The following is a 15249-nucleotide window of genomic DNA, read 5'->3' as shown; positions in this document are numbered from 1 at the left end:
CTGGTAAGTGTAGCCAAGGCCTAAATCGACAAGACAGATAAAGGGTGGGAGGGGAAATAGAAGCTGGATTGACTTGCACAAGGCCAGTGGCTGAGCCAGGAATAGTGTTCCGGGACACAAATTTCAAAAGCACTTAAGTGATTTAGGACCCTCAGGCCCTTTTTCCAAAGGGACTTAGGCACCTAGGACCCTAAGTCCTATTGCCTTTCAATGAGACAGGCATCTAAATCTCTGGGAAATGGACTGTGGGTTCCTAAATCACTTAGGTGACAAAAATGTTACCTTAGGTCTCCTAATACCAGTCCAGTGCCCTATGCGCTGGACCACACTGTCTCTCTCCAATGGATGTTGTACAACCCCTAAACACAGCCTTGCTGAATCCACAGCAGTCCAGCTGATGCATGGCGCGTATCACTTGCCTGCAGCTGAAGTTCTAATCATTGCATTTGCGATAGCATTTGAAGCAGCAGGAAGCTCTACTATTCCCAAGTAAAACTGTAGTTTTCTGTGTGCTGTTGTTCTGGTCTAAAGCCACTAGGCGGGAGTAACAGAACAAGCCAAACACTATTAATTACCCTTTCTTTTACATGTGACTGCAACACTGCAAGCTGCAGACTAAATGACAATATCTGTAAAATTATAAATATTCCAAAATTTGAATCTACCCGCCGATTTAGGCAGGTAGTATAGACCAGACCTAAGATAAATCTTCTAAGGAAGCACAACGTGTATGTTAAAATACATCACAAACTTCCTTCAGCAATATTTATAACCCTTTTTTGTTTTTTTGCAAACATGTATGCATGTTGCTTTGGTCACAAGACTATTCAGAGTCTCATGAATACTGATGTGAATGTGTCCACACAAAGATTTACATGGGACTTACTCAAACATCAATCTTGAAATCTCTTTAATTACCTTCTGTTTGATTCTAAAAGTTAGCCATCTGTAGAGTTGCGGACTCACCCCTGCGGCGCCTCCTGCTGGTCGTCTCGGGAATTAGCTCTCCAGCCTCCAGAGCACCCTCTGCAGGCCAGTGTCCCGCTTGTCGCTGGCCCCGTGTCCCTCCCAGGACCCCGGTGCCCTGTTGTCTGGGGTGTTGCTCCCTGGCAGTATTCCCCCACAGTTCTGGGTCTCCCCCTCTCAGGGGAGCTGCCACCCACTATCCCCATTTCACTTCAGTCTTGGCTACTGCCAAGTCTCTATCTAGCTCGCGTTCACTGGGGCAGACTGCAGTATCAGCCACTCATCACAGGCAAAGGGGTTCAGACCTGCTGCTTCTGCCTACCCATGGGCTGCCCCCTGCAACCCAGTACCTAATAGGCCTTACCAGGCCTGCAGCCTGGGGCTTTCCTAGGCCGGTGCTCCCCAGTTCCCTTGGCCTGTCCCCACCCCTGCTCCCCTCCAGGTACCTAGGTAAGCTCCTGCAGCCAGGCCCTTCTCTCTCTGAACGCAGAGAGAGAGTGACTGGGCTCCTGGCTCACTGCCTTTTATAGGGGACAGCTGGGCCCTGATTGGGGTGTGGCCCAGCTGCAGCCTCTTCCCAATCAGCCCAGCTTTTAGAGCTGCAGCCCTCTCCAGGGCTGCTTTCAAGCCCTTCAGGGCAGAAGTGGGTGACCACCCCGTTACACCATCCAATTAGGAAACTGAAGCAGTGCCATGTGACCTAAGTGACCAGCTGCGCACCACAAATAATGAATAGTTAATACCCAAAGACATAGCAAACAGTTTGCAAACAACCCATAGACATAAATATGTCAGCATAGAGGTCAGCTGGTGTGAATCAGTGCAATTCCTTTGAAGTCACTATAAGTTTCTTTTTCCAGTGAATCATTCAGAGGCCCTTTAAAGGGACCGATCTGAATGACTACATTACAGTATTGTAGTGACTGGTGTCACTATATGAAGTCAATGGTTCTCGGCTGATTCACACCAGCAGAGGAGCTGGCTCTGCTAATGATAATCAAACAGCTTTGAGTGAGAAACGACTTAAACAAGTTAATAAAAATCAGTCTCTTTACAGATAATTTACAACCAGAATAAGGAGCAAAACATATTGGATAAACAACTCTACTATATACAAGTCTCTCTATTTTTTTTAAAGATAAATAGAACTATGTGTGAAGTATGTTGTTGAGATTTCTCTCAAGGCCCTTTTTTCTTTTCACCGTCAAGTATGAATTTGAATTCTGAGATGGCCCACACAACCTTTCTCTTAAGAATTTCCAACACTTAGATGACCACATTTCATTCTGAGCTATTGGGCTTGCAATCAGAATTTAAAGTGAAACACAGAATGAAACTGAGTGCAGCAGAAGTGAGCTTTAATATAGCCCTAGTCCTACCAAACCAATAGATAGCATACTGCATTTGCAGAGGCAGTGTGTTAGCAATCAAACACAAGTTATCGGGCTGAATGCAGGGGTAACTGGGTGGAATTCTATGACTGGGGTTATGCAGGAGGTCAGACTAGATCAGATTGGTCCCTTCTGTGCTTGGAATCTATGAATCCATCTTACCCCAGACCCAGCCTGTATTTTTCTGCAACTGTCTTATCTGCCCTCCAGGGAAATTTCCCAACAGGGAACAGAGAAGACCTGAGAGTCAGAAGCAACCTGGGCAAGGGGCTAAAGTCCTCACACTCCTGTTCCTTCCGGGTGCTGAGGGGAGGGAAAACCCTTCCCTCAGCGCCTGGACATTTGGACAATCTGCTGCCTCCTCACAGGTGCTTTGCTAGGGATAGGGGGGAGATTCCCACTCCACAAAGGGAAGGGGAAAGGAGGGAAGACAAATAACTGCAGCAGCTAGAGCAGTGATAAACCCCTGGCTGGCTGGAAACCTGTAGGGAGGGAAGAACCCAGCCGAGCTGCAACAGCAGCAGCCCTGAAGCTAACTGGGCTTGATGCCTATTTGGGACCATGGGAGCTGCCAAACCACCTGCCCCTGGGCTCCGAAGCCTCCTCAGTTTACTGGTAGGTAAACTGCATAGATCCTGCTCCTATGTGGTGCATAGTCAAGAAATTAATAATATTTCATTGCCGTGGTTGCTATTAATACTTCTTAATTACGGATTGTTCCTAATATATTCTATTTCACTAAGATAGATAGAAACAATTGGTTCTACTCTCTTCCACTTCTATGCAAAAGACTAATGGCAGAATCTATTTGAAGAAAATATTCTATTCTGCTAATAGATAGGAAAATAATTAGGAGAATATGTTGCATTCTATTCTACTAAATGTATGGAACAATAATTAGAGAATACATTTGAAGACTATATTCTATTCTATTTACTGTTTTACTAATATGCAGAATATAATAGAATACCTGAGAAGAATATATCATATTGTATTTTATTCTATTCTTCCAATATATAGAATAGCAGAATACATTAGAAGAACATGTTCTATCATATTCTTTTACTAATACCAAGAAAAACCACAGACTATATTACGCTATTCTATTCTAGTATATAAAGTGAAATATATCTCATAATATATCCTGCTGTTTTTCTGCTATATACTTTGAGTCCCATCAGTTATGATTAATATATTCTACTTTTATTAATAGAACATAGTATGGATTAATAAAATACTGCTAAGAAAAAATAGATTCTAAAAAAAATTCAGTATAACTTTTATATGTTATAAAACATGTTTATATTTATTTTCTTAAGCGTATTTTATATACAAATTATTTAAAATTAAAAAGAAAAGGAAGAGAAGATTTGGCTGGAGTGTGACATTTAAAAAGCACACACGCTGAGCTCTGTTTAAACCCAAAGCACAACTGAATTAGCTGAGTTTCTCTTATTGTTTTAGAAATAATTTCGGGGGGCGGGGGGGGGGGGGGGGGTGGGAATATAATGAACCTGTAATCTAGTTTCTGAGCATTTAGATTATTCCTGGCTGTGATCTTTGTTCCAGAAAGTTGGAGAGACTTTTTATATTAAGAGAACAGATTTTGTAGACAAAAATTCCTCTGTTTTATGGGATTATTTGGTATGTTTTTTCCATGGCAGGTGATATTAGTGGACGGGTGGCACGACCTGGATAACAGCGACTATGATTGCTGGCCCCTGGAAAAACCAGATGAGTATAACATGCTGGACTGTGGAGGTGAGTGGGTCCCACAGTTGCTCAGGGAAGATCATCTCTGCCTGCTAGGAAAGTGGATGAGAACGTGAAAATTTAAGTAATCAGAATAATTCCTAATACATCTCAGGTCTCAAACCTAGTGGAAAATATTTCAGTCAGCAGCAACGTCTCTTTCCAGATGAATTAAGTCAAGGAAAGTGGCCAGCACACATACACTTCAAAATAAATATTTGTCTGGAGCATATCTGTTCCAAAGGGAACATAATTAGGATGATTAAAAAAGAAGGAAATCATTGTCTTCAAGCAAGGAATTTTGTTTGACATTAGAAAAAACTAAAGCAGCCTAAACAAAACAAAGCAAACAAACAGCCCTTCATTGCAGCCAGATTGTATTCAGTACTTGGTTCAATTATACCCTGCCAGTTCCAGATTGGATGGGATTCATTTAAGCACTAAGCCAGAAAGTGGAGTCTCTCCATATGTATTTTCATGCTTTGATTTCCCCGCCCCCAACTTCTATTCAATAGAAACAAATAACGAATCTCAGATCTTTATACACCTACGTATAATACTTTGAAAGATGAGTTTCTAGTGCAAAAGAATCAGAAATGTAAAGGCTACTTGGTTGATATTTGAAACTCAAAGTGTTTTTTTTTAAAGAGTTTAGGAGTAATCAGAAATAAGAAGCTAAATAATTAATGCAAATAAACAGTTATATAAATGCTGGAAAAGGTTAGGATGAAATGCAACAACTTTTGATGTACTGCTGCAAAGCGAAATAACAGGACCCAATCCTACAAGCTATAAACTGGTAAAACTCCCACTAAAGTCTGTAGACAGACTGTAGGCTCAGGCTCAGAATGTAACATAATAGTGTTAACATTGTCTCAAAATTCAGATTAAATGGTGAAGTTCAAAGAATATTGACTATAAACTGGACATTCTCTACCCTGGCATATTTAGCATCTCTGTTATCCAGCTGTTTGCTAATGCAATCGACTTTCTTGAAACAAAGTTATCAGTGAACCAAAATGCAAAATGAATGCAATAGAAAACAAAGAGAAGTAAGGGAAGGGGAGGGTTGCTAGAGTTTTGTTTTCCCAACCCTGATGAATAATGCGATTACATTAATATGTGCCCTTTGTAACCAATTTTAGAATGATCTTTAAGCTTTGTACAGTTTATGTAAAATACCTTTACTTGCTCCTAGATCAGGGGTTCTCAAACTGGGGGGCGGGACCCTCAGGGGGTCACGAGGTTATTGGGGGGGAGGGGTGGCGAGCTGTCAGCCTCCATCCCAAACCCGGCTTTGCATCCAGCATTTATAATGGTGTTAAATATATATATATATATTTTTAAATTTATAAGGGGGGTTACACTCAGAGGCTTGTTGTGTTAAAGGGATCACCGTACAAAAGTTTGAGAACCACTGTCTAGACGCAGATGAAAACTGAGCTAGAGACACATATTATGGCTCTTATTGCTATAAATTAAACATTAGCTCTTTGGTGTGCATATGTATCTATGTGTGAATAGAATTAAATAAAGGGATTTGCTGCTGTTGTGAATCCTTTTCAAGGAGAAAAAAGCCTTTTGCCCTAAGAAATTTATTTTGACCTCTCACCTAGCTGCCATGAAATACTCTCAACCTAAACAATTATTTTACCTTTTAATAATTTGTGAAAATCTGGCTAGAATAATATATAAAGTGAGCTTTCTTTTGTCTCTTCTATTATATTCATTATTAATGATTTGTTATGATTGTTCCTCTACTGCTGTTGACCCAAAAGGATTGTTTCTTTTATAATTAACCCTTTTATATCTGAAAAGGGAACTATGTGCAGAAACAAATCGTTTAGATCACCAAGCGGTATGCAAGTGAAGAATATTGTGATAAAGGAAAACTCCAGTGTAATAAGTTCTAATCACATTTAATTATAAGGAAAAGGGAATCACTACAGAATAGTAACCCTTACTCACATGAGTAGTCCTGTTTAAGAAGATTACTTGCTTAAGTAAGGACTATTCATGTGAGTAAGGGTTTTCAGGAATTGGCTCTGTGTGTACTAATGATTCCTACTACTTTGTTCAGTAATATACCCTCTGAGAAAGAAGGGCTGTATTTATGGCTTGATGGAGCCAAGAGATTAATAAAACTGGGATTTTTCAGCTTGGAAAAGAGACTAAGGGGAGATAGGATAGAGGTCTATAAAATCATGACTAGTGTGGAGAAAGTAAATAAGGAAGTGTTATTTACTCCTTCTCATAACACAAGAACTAAGGGTCACCAAATGAAACTAAAGGGCAGCAGGTTTAAAACAAACAAAAGAAAGTATTTTTTCACACAACGCACAGTCAGCCTGTGGAATTGCTTGCCAGAGGATGTTGTGATGGCCAAGACTATAACAGGGTTCAAAAAAGAATTAGATGAATTCATGGAGGATAGGTCCATCAATGGCTATCAGCCAGGATGGTCAGGGATGGTTTCTCTAGCCTCCGTTTGCCAGAAGCTGGGAATGGGCGACAGGGGATGGGCACCTGGCATTGGCCACTGTCAGAAGACAGGATACTGGGCTAGATGGATCTTTGATCTGACCCAGTATGGCCGTTCTTATGTTCTTAACTGTAACTAGCAGGAAGACAGTGTCAATCAGGAATAACTGCACTGAAGTCAGCTGAGTTACACTGCAGTGAAATCGATACAAGTCAGAAGAGGATCAGGCCCACCTGAGCAAAGTGAGTAGGGTTTGGTCCTAAGTTTCCAAGTGCTCTGATTAGTTAGCTTGCACACTGTAGGGGAATAAAATCTAAAAACACTTCTTCTCCAATAGATGTTATTTTGGAACTACCCGTACATTATACATGGGGAAGACCTTTGGCCAGCAGTAATGACAGGAAGAATATTTGTGAAAACATTTACATTTCAATTGGATTTCTGCTCCAGAACAATTTGTCCAGTTGCACATAGTTGTAGTAGGTTAAACCAAACATGTTGACCTATAACTGTGTGTTATTTCTAGGTCTTGAGATGGCCTGGGTCCAGAGACCTCCAGAAAAGGCTGTGAGTGGGGAGTTCTTCAATGTAACGTATGCAGTCTTTGCTTCAGATCACTTTTACCACTATGCTGTGCAAAACGGAATCCTTTCTCACAGGTACCACCTCCTGGTGCAGGTTTGTGTGTAGACAAGGTGTCAATGGATTAAGCTCCTGGGAATGGGTAGATCACTGGTGTACTGAGATCACTGCCGATCTTGTTGACCAATATTGTCTCATTGTTTACTTGTACTCCCCCTTTGTGCTCTCTGTGTCCATCTGTTGTTTCTTGTCTTGTATTTATATTGTAAGTTCTCTGGAGCAGGGACCACCTTTTTGTTCTGTGTTTGTACAGTGCCTATCACAATGGGGCTCGGTCCATGACTGGGGCTCAAACATACTATGATATTACAAATAATAATTTGTATTAATAATAATAATCACTGCTGCTGAACAATTGGGTGGTGCACATGCTATTATAGTTGTTATTCATCTTTCCCATCCTCAACCCAGCCTGCTTGTTTCATCTCACTGTTATGTCTTACCTTTTACATTCTGAGATCGCTGCGGCCAGGATATGTTTGTTCAGTGTCTAGCACACTGGGACCCAACTTGGTTGTGGCCTGTAGGTCTCAATAGGAATAATAACACTACTAATAATGTTTAATGTACAACACACACATTAACTACAGTATGGCCTGTGACTGTTGAAGTCAATGACAATGACTTCAATGGGGCCAGAATTTTCCTACTGTAGCTATATCAACACACTTACAGACTGTAACGTATACAAACATAACGGTGTATAATAAGGCAAAATCGAGGGATTAACATGATGCCGTTGTAATGACAAGTGTAAAAGCTGAGCAGCTTGTGACATAGGGTCACTGAGATGCATATTTAGGCCCCAGTCATGTACTGTGATCCATGCAGAGCAACGTAGGACTGGGGCCTTAACCTCATTTCACCATTTTCTATGTTCTTTTTATGTATTTGGTGGGTTAAAAAAGATGGTAAATGAAAAAAGTCAGATTACACAGAAAATGTTCCAGTGCCCTCCTATGTGTTCATTTTTACAAGATTCAATTTGTGAGAGTAGTTCTTCAGAGAGAATTTTTTTTTTACATGTTCTTTAATATTTAAAGCTGATATTCAAGATTGTTGGGGGGCGGAATTTTGATAGTGTAGGTGGCTTTAATCATGAAGTTGTATTTCGTTCATTTGGGTACTGCGGGATTTTGGACAAACTTTAGTAATGATCTGTAATAGTAATGGTAAAACTTTTTTTACATTTTCCCAAAAATATTTATAGCTATAATGTCATAGCAGTAAATTATAGCATTGTGATGACATAGCCATAAAGTAAACTTTCTCCAATAGCTGGAAGTAGGATTATTGCTACAGTCTTTCCAATGGGACTTGTGCTCATAAATGATTTAGGAACGCTTGAAAATCTCACTCTGAATGCATTAATAATACACACAGGTATCAAACACTCAAAGACAGGACCCTTAGGACCCAGTTCAACAAGATGCTTAAGTATGTGCCTCTCTTTAAGAAGGGACGTAAGTCCCATTAGTACCAATGGGATGCTGCCTTGCTTTAACTACCTGATCCCAAGGCCATTGGAGTGGACAGAAATCATTCTATCGACTTCCTGGGGTTTTGGATTGGGCCCAAAATGAGGCAAGTACTTAAGCGCTTCACTGAATGGAGATCTTAGAGTTTAGGAGTAAAATGTTACAAAGTGCCCAAGGACCAGATTTTCAAAGGTATTTAGGTGCCTGAAGAAGCAGCTAGGTGGCTAGTGGGATTTTCAAAAGTGCTAAGCAGGTCAGGTGCCTAACTCCAAGTTAGGAGCAAGAAGAAGTCAATGTGAGTTAGGTGTCTTTCCCGCTTCAGCACTTTTATGAATCCTACTAGCCACCTAACTGCATCTTTAGGTGCCTAAACCCCTTTGTAAATCTGCCCTCAAGACACTCTTGAAAAATTTACCCTAGGTGAACCTTAACTCTGTTCCCTTAAAATGTATTCTCCTTTTATAACACTACAAATTACTTGTCAGTTAATACAATTTGCAATAGGATAAAAACTGTTGTTTTTTTCATAGAGCTTTGAATCCAGTAACAGTACACTAGATAAAGTCTTTAGATTTTAAGTCTCAGTCATATCTACAAAGTAAGCCACACTTGAAAAAAAATCAGTTACTTTGTTTTGAAGTAAAGAATGTTTACAATGGAATGTCCTGAAGTTCAGAGAGACAATCACTCATTTGAGATGGACATCATCAGAAGTGGCATGAGGATCTGAGTCAGGGGTTGCGTGGCCAAGATTCCCCATCTGGTGGTGTTGTCAGGGTGGAGGGCCAGGTTGAGGAGCTGGCAGCTGCCGGAGGATTGACAGCTGCCAGACCTTTTCTGCCTAGGACCAGATGGTGCCCCAGTTGATAGCAGAGATCCATCGCTGTGGGGCTATTTCCACACACAGCAAAACAATATAAAGAAATAGCAGTGTGTCTCCTGCTGTGTATATCTGTGCAGTGTAAAGAACAGGACTTCATTACATGCCTGTTAAAAAATTTTTAGGAATGAGAAATTAATATAAAATCCTCTCTTTGTATTTAAAAAAAAATGGTTAGCAATGCTGCGGCAGCCAAGAAGTTCTGTGAAGAACAAGAGTGCCCTTCCAACTGGAAAGATGCAAATGGAGAGAACTGCTGTGTCCATCACGCCAACATCCACTCCTGCCCTTTGGCCTTCATGGTTAGTACAATGGGTGGGTCTGTTCTGCATGCTAGATGAGACACTTTAATAGCCAGGTCAACATAATGAAAAATGAGGGCCTAAAATTAGGCCCCTAAGTCCATATTAGGGCCTGATCCAAAGTTCATTAAAGCCAACAGAAGGACTGCCATTGATTTCAGCAGGCTTTGGAGCAGGCTGCGAGAGACTGAAACAGCCTGATTTTCAGAAGTTCTGAACATCCAGCAGTTTCCATTAAAATCAATGGGAGTTGCTCAGTGACTTGCAGGGTTGGACCCTATATGAACTGGTTTTATCATATTTCATCAAGGTAGAAAAGCATTCAAAGGCCAGACAATAAGCTTCTGATGGCTGGCTTTGCACTGCAAGAACAATCTATCCATTTCTTCTGGAGTCTGTTAGGGCACTTGTACTCAAACATACCGGGTGAAATCCTGGCTCACGGAAGTCAAGGCAGGTGTTTGTGCTAAATTGCAGAAGGGGACAGTCTGTTCCTCTTCACTTTGTGTACTTACCATATTTAAAATGGGGGCTCCAGAATGACGTGTTAGAACAGTTTAGTTTATTTGTATTTATGGAGGGACAGACAGTACCCATAGGACCAGAAAGGAGAGGAAGTTCTGCAAGATTCCACTCATTATGTTTTAAATGTATTTAAAGAGAGAAGGCTTCACAGGGGAAATCATAGAATCATAGAAGGGACCTCAGGAGGTCATCTAGTCCAACCCCCTGCTCAAAGCAGGACCAATTTCCAACTAAATCATCCCAGCCAGGGCTTTGTCAAGCCGGGCCTTAAAAACCTCTAAGGAAGGAGATTCCACCACCTCCCTAGGCAACCCATTCCAGTGCACGTGTCTAGCCCATAAATCATGTTCATCTCACCCAGCTGCACCAAGGCCCCTGTGCCTCCACAGCAGCTGTGGCCCTGCTCCTTGCCAGCACAGCTCTATTGGAGCCACTCTGTTAGGGATTCCCCAGCTGACCTCAGAACTTCCCCTTGAAGGAAGGGGGCTACAGAAATATCATCTAGCCTGTGGCAGTGTAATTTTTTGGCTGGAATCTCCACTGGCGCTGCACAGCACGATATGCATCCTGTCAGCATGCCCAGTCCTCCCTCAGTCTGCCCACTGGCTGCCACCTCCCTCAGGATCACTCCCGTGTCCACACACCACCCTCTGTGGGAAGAGAGAGGGTGTACTGTTGTGGAGGTGTTCTACCCCCAAATCCTTGTGGGGAGGGTGTGATCTGTGAGTGATTCTAGCACAAAGGCACCACCCAGCCTCTTGCTTTTAAAGTTTGAAATATTTTTGAGCTTTCCTGCTTAGACAAGGCCAGCATCTATAAAATAGCCCCCATAGAGCAAAACTGCTGTAGGAAAGTGGGCTTGTGCTACTAAATAGTTAGAAATAAAGCTCTTTCCATTAAGCAGGGGCTTTCAATACGGTGTCATCTTTTCAGGAAGAATCATAGAATCATAGACTATCAGGGTTGGAAGGGACCTCAGGAATCATCTAATCCAACCCCCTGCTCAAAGCAGGACCAATCCCCAACTAAATCATCCCAGCCAGGGCTTTGTCAAGCCTGACCTTAAAAACCTCTAAGGAAGGAGATTCCACCACCTCCCTAGGTAACCCATTCCAGTGCTTCACCACCCTGCTAGTGAAAAGGTTTTTCCTAATATCCAACCTAAACCTCCCCCAGTGCAACTTGAGACCATTACTCCTGGTTTTACCTCAGCTAGCATGAGCAATCCATTTCTTTTTTGCATACTGTATTTTAAAGTGCATGAACAGAAATGCCTGAATACATATCTGAAATTTAGCAAGAAGGATTAAGCCATTTAAAAACCCATGATCCTCAGACAGCCATTATAATTCTCAATGGCTGCGGCTGCTGGGAAATTAAAGTTGATGCAATCTTAATGAGAAATGCTCTGGAAATAGGAACTTTCATGAAAGAAACACCATATCCCATAGTTGTCAAAAAAAAAAAAAAAAAAAGTAGAGCTACAGTCAATCTACCATGTAGAGAATAAAAAATTGTGGACAAAATTCTACTTTTAGTGAAGTAAATACAGAATAACTCCAGTAACTTCAATAAAGTTACTCCAGATTTAGGTGCCTAAATGAGATGAGGACAGAAAATGGCTCATGGACTTTGAGCGAGTGAGAATTTTGTGGAATTTTAAACTGGACTATCAATCCATGTGCTCCTTTCCATTTGTTTGTGTTTTATTTTAGCACACAATGGTGTCATTTATGATTGAGCATTGTCATAATGAATAATACGTTGCTAGTTATTGGAATAAAGCACAAGGCCCCCAAAGAGTACTAAATTTAAGAGTATTAAGGTCTGGAATTTTCCTTGTTTTATTATCTATTGATATAACTGCTCTTTTTTGGTAAAGGGGAAAGGTGGAATATGTGGCCCGTGGATTCCGGATGATGGCCAGATATTTACTCACACTTTATCTACAGCTGGCAAAATGAGTCAGACAAACTGGACGGCCAAGGTATAGTACATTTACGGCATACAATGCTCTAGACCTTTTTACTAGCAGGCCAGATCCCGCAGTCCTTAGGTAGGAAATCCGCCCACTTATTTCATTTGGAGTTATATGCATGTAAAGGCTGCAGGATAAAGTCCTGCTACTGCGAGGTGCTGAGTGCTTTCAGCTTCCAACTGACTTTACTGGGAACTGAGTGCACCTAGCATCTTGTTTCCAGAGGACTGGATTCTACTTCTGCTTGTCTCACTTCCCTCACTTCATGGCAGCTCCGTGAGGGTTGCCAATATGTCTCAAAAACATTCATGGAAACAGCTGAGGCTATCTGGGCCCCAAAAGTCTTGGAAGAACATAGACTTTGCCTCTCCCAGAGGCTGACCTATTCAACAGATCTGCACGTGCAGCAGTAGGTTGGGTGGAGTTACAGACTCCCTTGTGGAGAGACAGAAGTCTTGAGTGACCATTTAGCTTCCATTCTGGTAACAATATCTAATGCGGTTTGGAGACAATTGATCATGTTGCCACATGGGCTGATGGGAAGATGATGAGACCTCCATTGCCTGCAAATAGGAAGAAGGTGAAATAATAGATCTAGAGAAAGGAATTAGATTATTGGTGTTGAAAAAGGCCAATGTATGAAATTTAAAGCAATGGCTGTTTGTTTGGCAGGTTGTTTTGGTTCATGTGGGGGTGACCTCTCTCATCGCACACATCAGGGTTGGGAAAATGCAAGTTGCTCTGGAAGCCAAAACCACGGTGCTACCTGCAGTAGGTATGGTATGAAATAAAGACTTCTCGTATGTTAAACAGGAATTACACAGCTCTTCCAATTCTACTGATAGGCTAGAAGAACAAAAGCCCACATAGCCCCTTCACAAGTGAATGTATCCCATCAAATGTTTCTACAATTCTTTTTCAACCCACTTGAAATCTCTGAAGTTTTTCCAGCTTCTCGTTGCCTGTGTAGGACATGGGAACCCCGTAAAAGGCTGCACTTGGTCAAACAGCTGAAATCAAATACCAGAACCAGCAGCTTCAGGCACTACAAGGCTTGTTGGGATGTCATAGGGATGCGAAACAGTTCTACCACATGGTCTCTTTCCAGTATATGGACACTTGTCATCAGACAGGAAGCAGGCTAGCCTGAGGCATGACAGCTAACGAGCAAACACAAGTGATTCTTGAGCCTGGTGCTATTGTTCATATAAACCTCAGAAACACTGCCCAATGCAGTGCTCTTGTGTTAATTTTAATAAATATAATTGTTAGGCATGGAGAGACCTCTGTGATGGCCATAGTACTGGAACGTAGATTACAATGGAATAGAACTGAAGCAGGCAGAATTATTACCAATTGTTTTCCAAAACATTTTGATAGTTAGGAGATCTGTCCTTTCGCAGTGGCACAAGTCTTCTCTTGCTTGAGAATCTGAGGTACAGCATTCTAGTAGTGAAGATCCGTGGGTGAAATACAGGCCCCATTGGAATTAATGGGAGTTTTGCCATTGACTTTCACTCTAAAGTATCTAAAGAAATTCCCACTGGGATTATGTTTTAGTAAATGAAATGAGAAAACAGTGATTATTTAATGAAGTTACCCTTTGCCATTGACCTTATTGCCTACAAAACCAAACAGACAGCTTTTTGAACATCTCAGCTGTAAAGATCATGTCTTTCAGGGACACTTTTCAACTTTGTGATCATTTGCTGATGTTGGGCTGATGTTGAAACTTCCATTTAAATTACATTACATCTGATATTGGTTCTAATTTTCATGAGCTTTCGTTTGAAACACCTCCTAGCATGGGTTGCTTTGTTCATTTTGCCTGAAGTTATTCATACTTCTGAATACCAGTCCTGCTGATTGAAAGGAAAGGGGGCAAAGATGGCTTTCTGTTCTCCTGACCCCTGGGTCTCCCAAGGGCTGGGCTGAGTATACAGAGTAAGGGACAGTCCCTGTTTTCAAGAGCATACAGTCTAAACAGGCAAGACAGGCAACGAGAAATAAACAGACAAAAGGTAACAACCAAGCAACACATCTGCAACAACATGTCAAAAGCACTGATGTCCACCCTTAGGGTACATCTACACTACAGGGGGGAGTCGATTTAAGATACGCAAATTCAGCTACGTGAATAGCGTAGCTGAATTCGACGTATCACAGCCGACTTACCCCGTTGTGAGGATGGCGGCAAAATTGACTTCTGCGGCTTTCTGTCGGCGGCGCTTACTACCACCTCCGCTGGTGGAGTAAGAGCGCTGATTCGGGGATCGATTGTCGCGTCCCAACGGGACGCGATAAATCGATCCTCGAGAGGTCGATTTCTACCCGCCGATTCAGGCGGGTAGTATAGACCTAGCCTTAGTCTAAGGTCAGTGTATTTTAAGGGTCCTTAGATTACATTTAAAATCTGCAGCTTTCAACTGCTGGACAAAGCTCCTAGAATCCCTCAAAACCTGTTCTTTCAGATATTCTGTGGCCACTTCTGGGGATCCCCAGCCCAGGAGCCCTATGTATTTGTTACTGACTTGAGTCCTAAGAGTGGATAGAGCTATTTTCAAGCATTTTGCTCTCTACATCCCTTTTTGCCCAGTCTGCGGAGATGGTGTTTGTGAAGAAGATGAAAGCTGTTCCACGTGTCCAGCTGACTGTGGGGAATGCCCACTGACAGCTGATGCCAGGATAGCAATTGCCTTACCAATATGTTTAGTCTGTGCTGGCTTCATTCTGACAATAGTGGTAAGTGTCAAATGAAATCTCCTTTCTCTTCTTTTATTTCCATCATGGTGTCTCCATTATTTTATTGTTTACAACACAACTCTTTACAAGCATCAGAACAGGTTCTCTGCT

General features: G+C 41.7%; 1 protein-coding gene across 1 annotated transcript in view; it reads left to right on the top strand.

The window, feature by feature from the left end:
* The first annotated feature begins 2819 nt into the window (after positions 1–2819).
* The window catches only part of LOC117879256 (atrial natriuretic peptide receptor 2-like), a 41292-nt gene continuing 28862 nt past the window's right edge, over positions 2820–15249 (top strand). The window contains exons 1-7 of the mRNA XM_034774307.1: positions 2820–2972; positions 4022–4118; positions 7118–7250; positions 9770–9893; positions 12301–12405; positions 13069–13171; positions 14993–15138. Coding sequence (XP_034630198.1) covers positions 2919–2972; positions 4022–4118; positions 7118–7250; positions 9770–9893; positions 12301–12405; positions 13069–13171; positions 14993–15138 — 762 coding nt within the window. The 5' untranslated portion in view covers positions 2820–2918. The remainder of the gene's footprint in view (positions 2973–4021; positions 4119–7117; positions 7251–9769; positions 9894–12300; positions 12406–13068; positions 13172–14992; positions 15139–15249) is intronic.

Source organism: Trachemys scripta, chromosome 6 (assembly GCF_013100865.1).
Source record: "Trachemys scripta elegans isolate TJP31775 chromosome 6, CAS_Tse_1.0, whole genome shotgun sequence".
Taxonomy (NCBI): domain Eukaryota; kingdom Metazoa; phylum Chordata; order Testudines; family Emydidae; genus Trachemys; species Trachemys scripta.
Note: the sequence above shows the minus strand (reverse complement) of the source record. Positions and strands in the feature narration are given on the sequence as shown.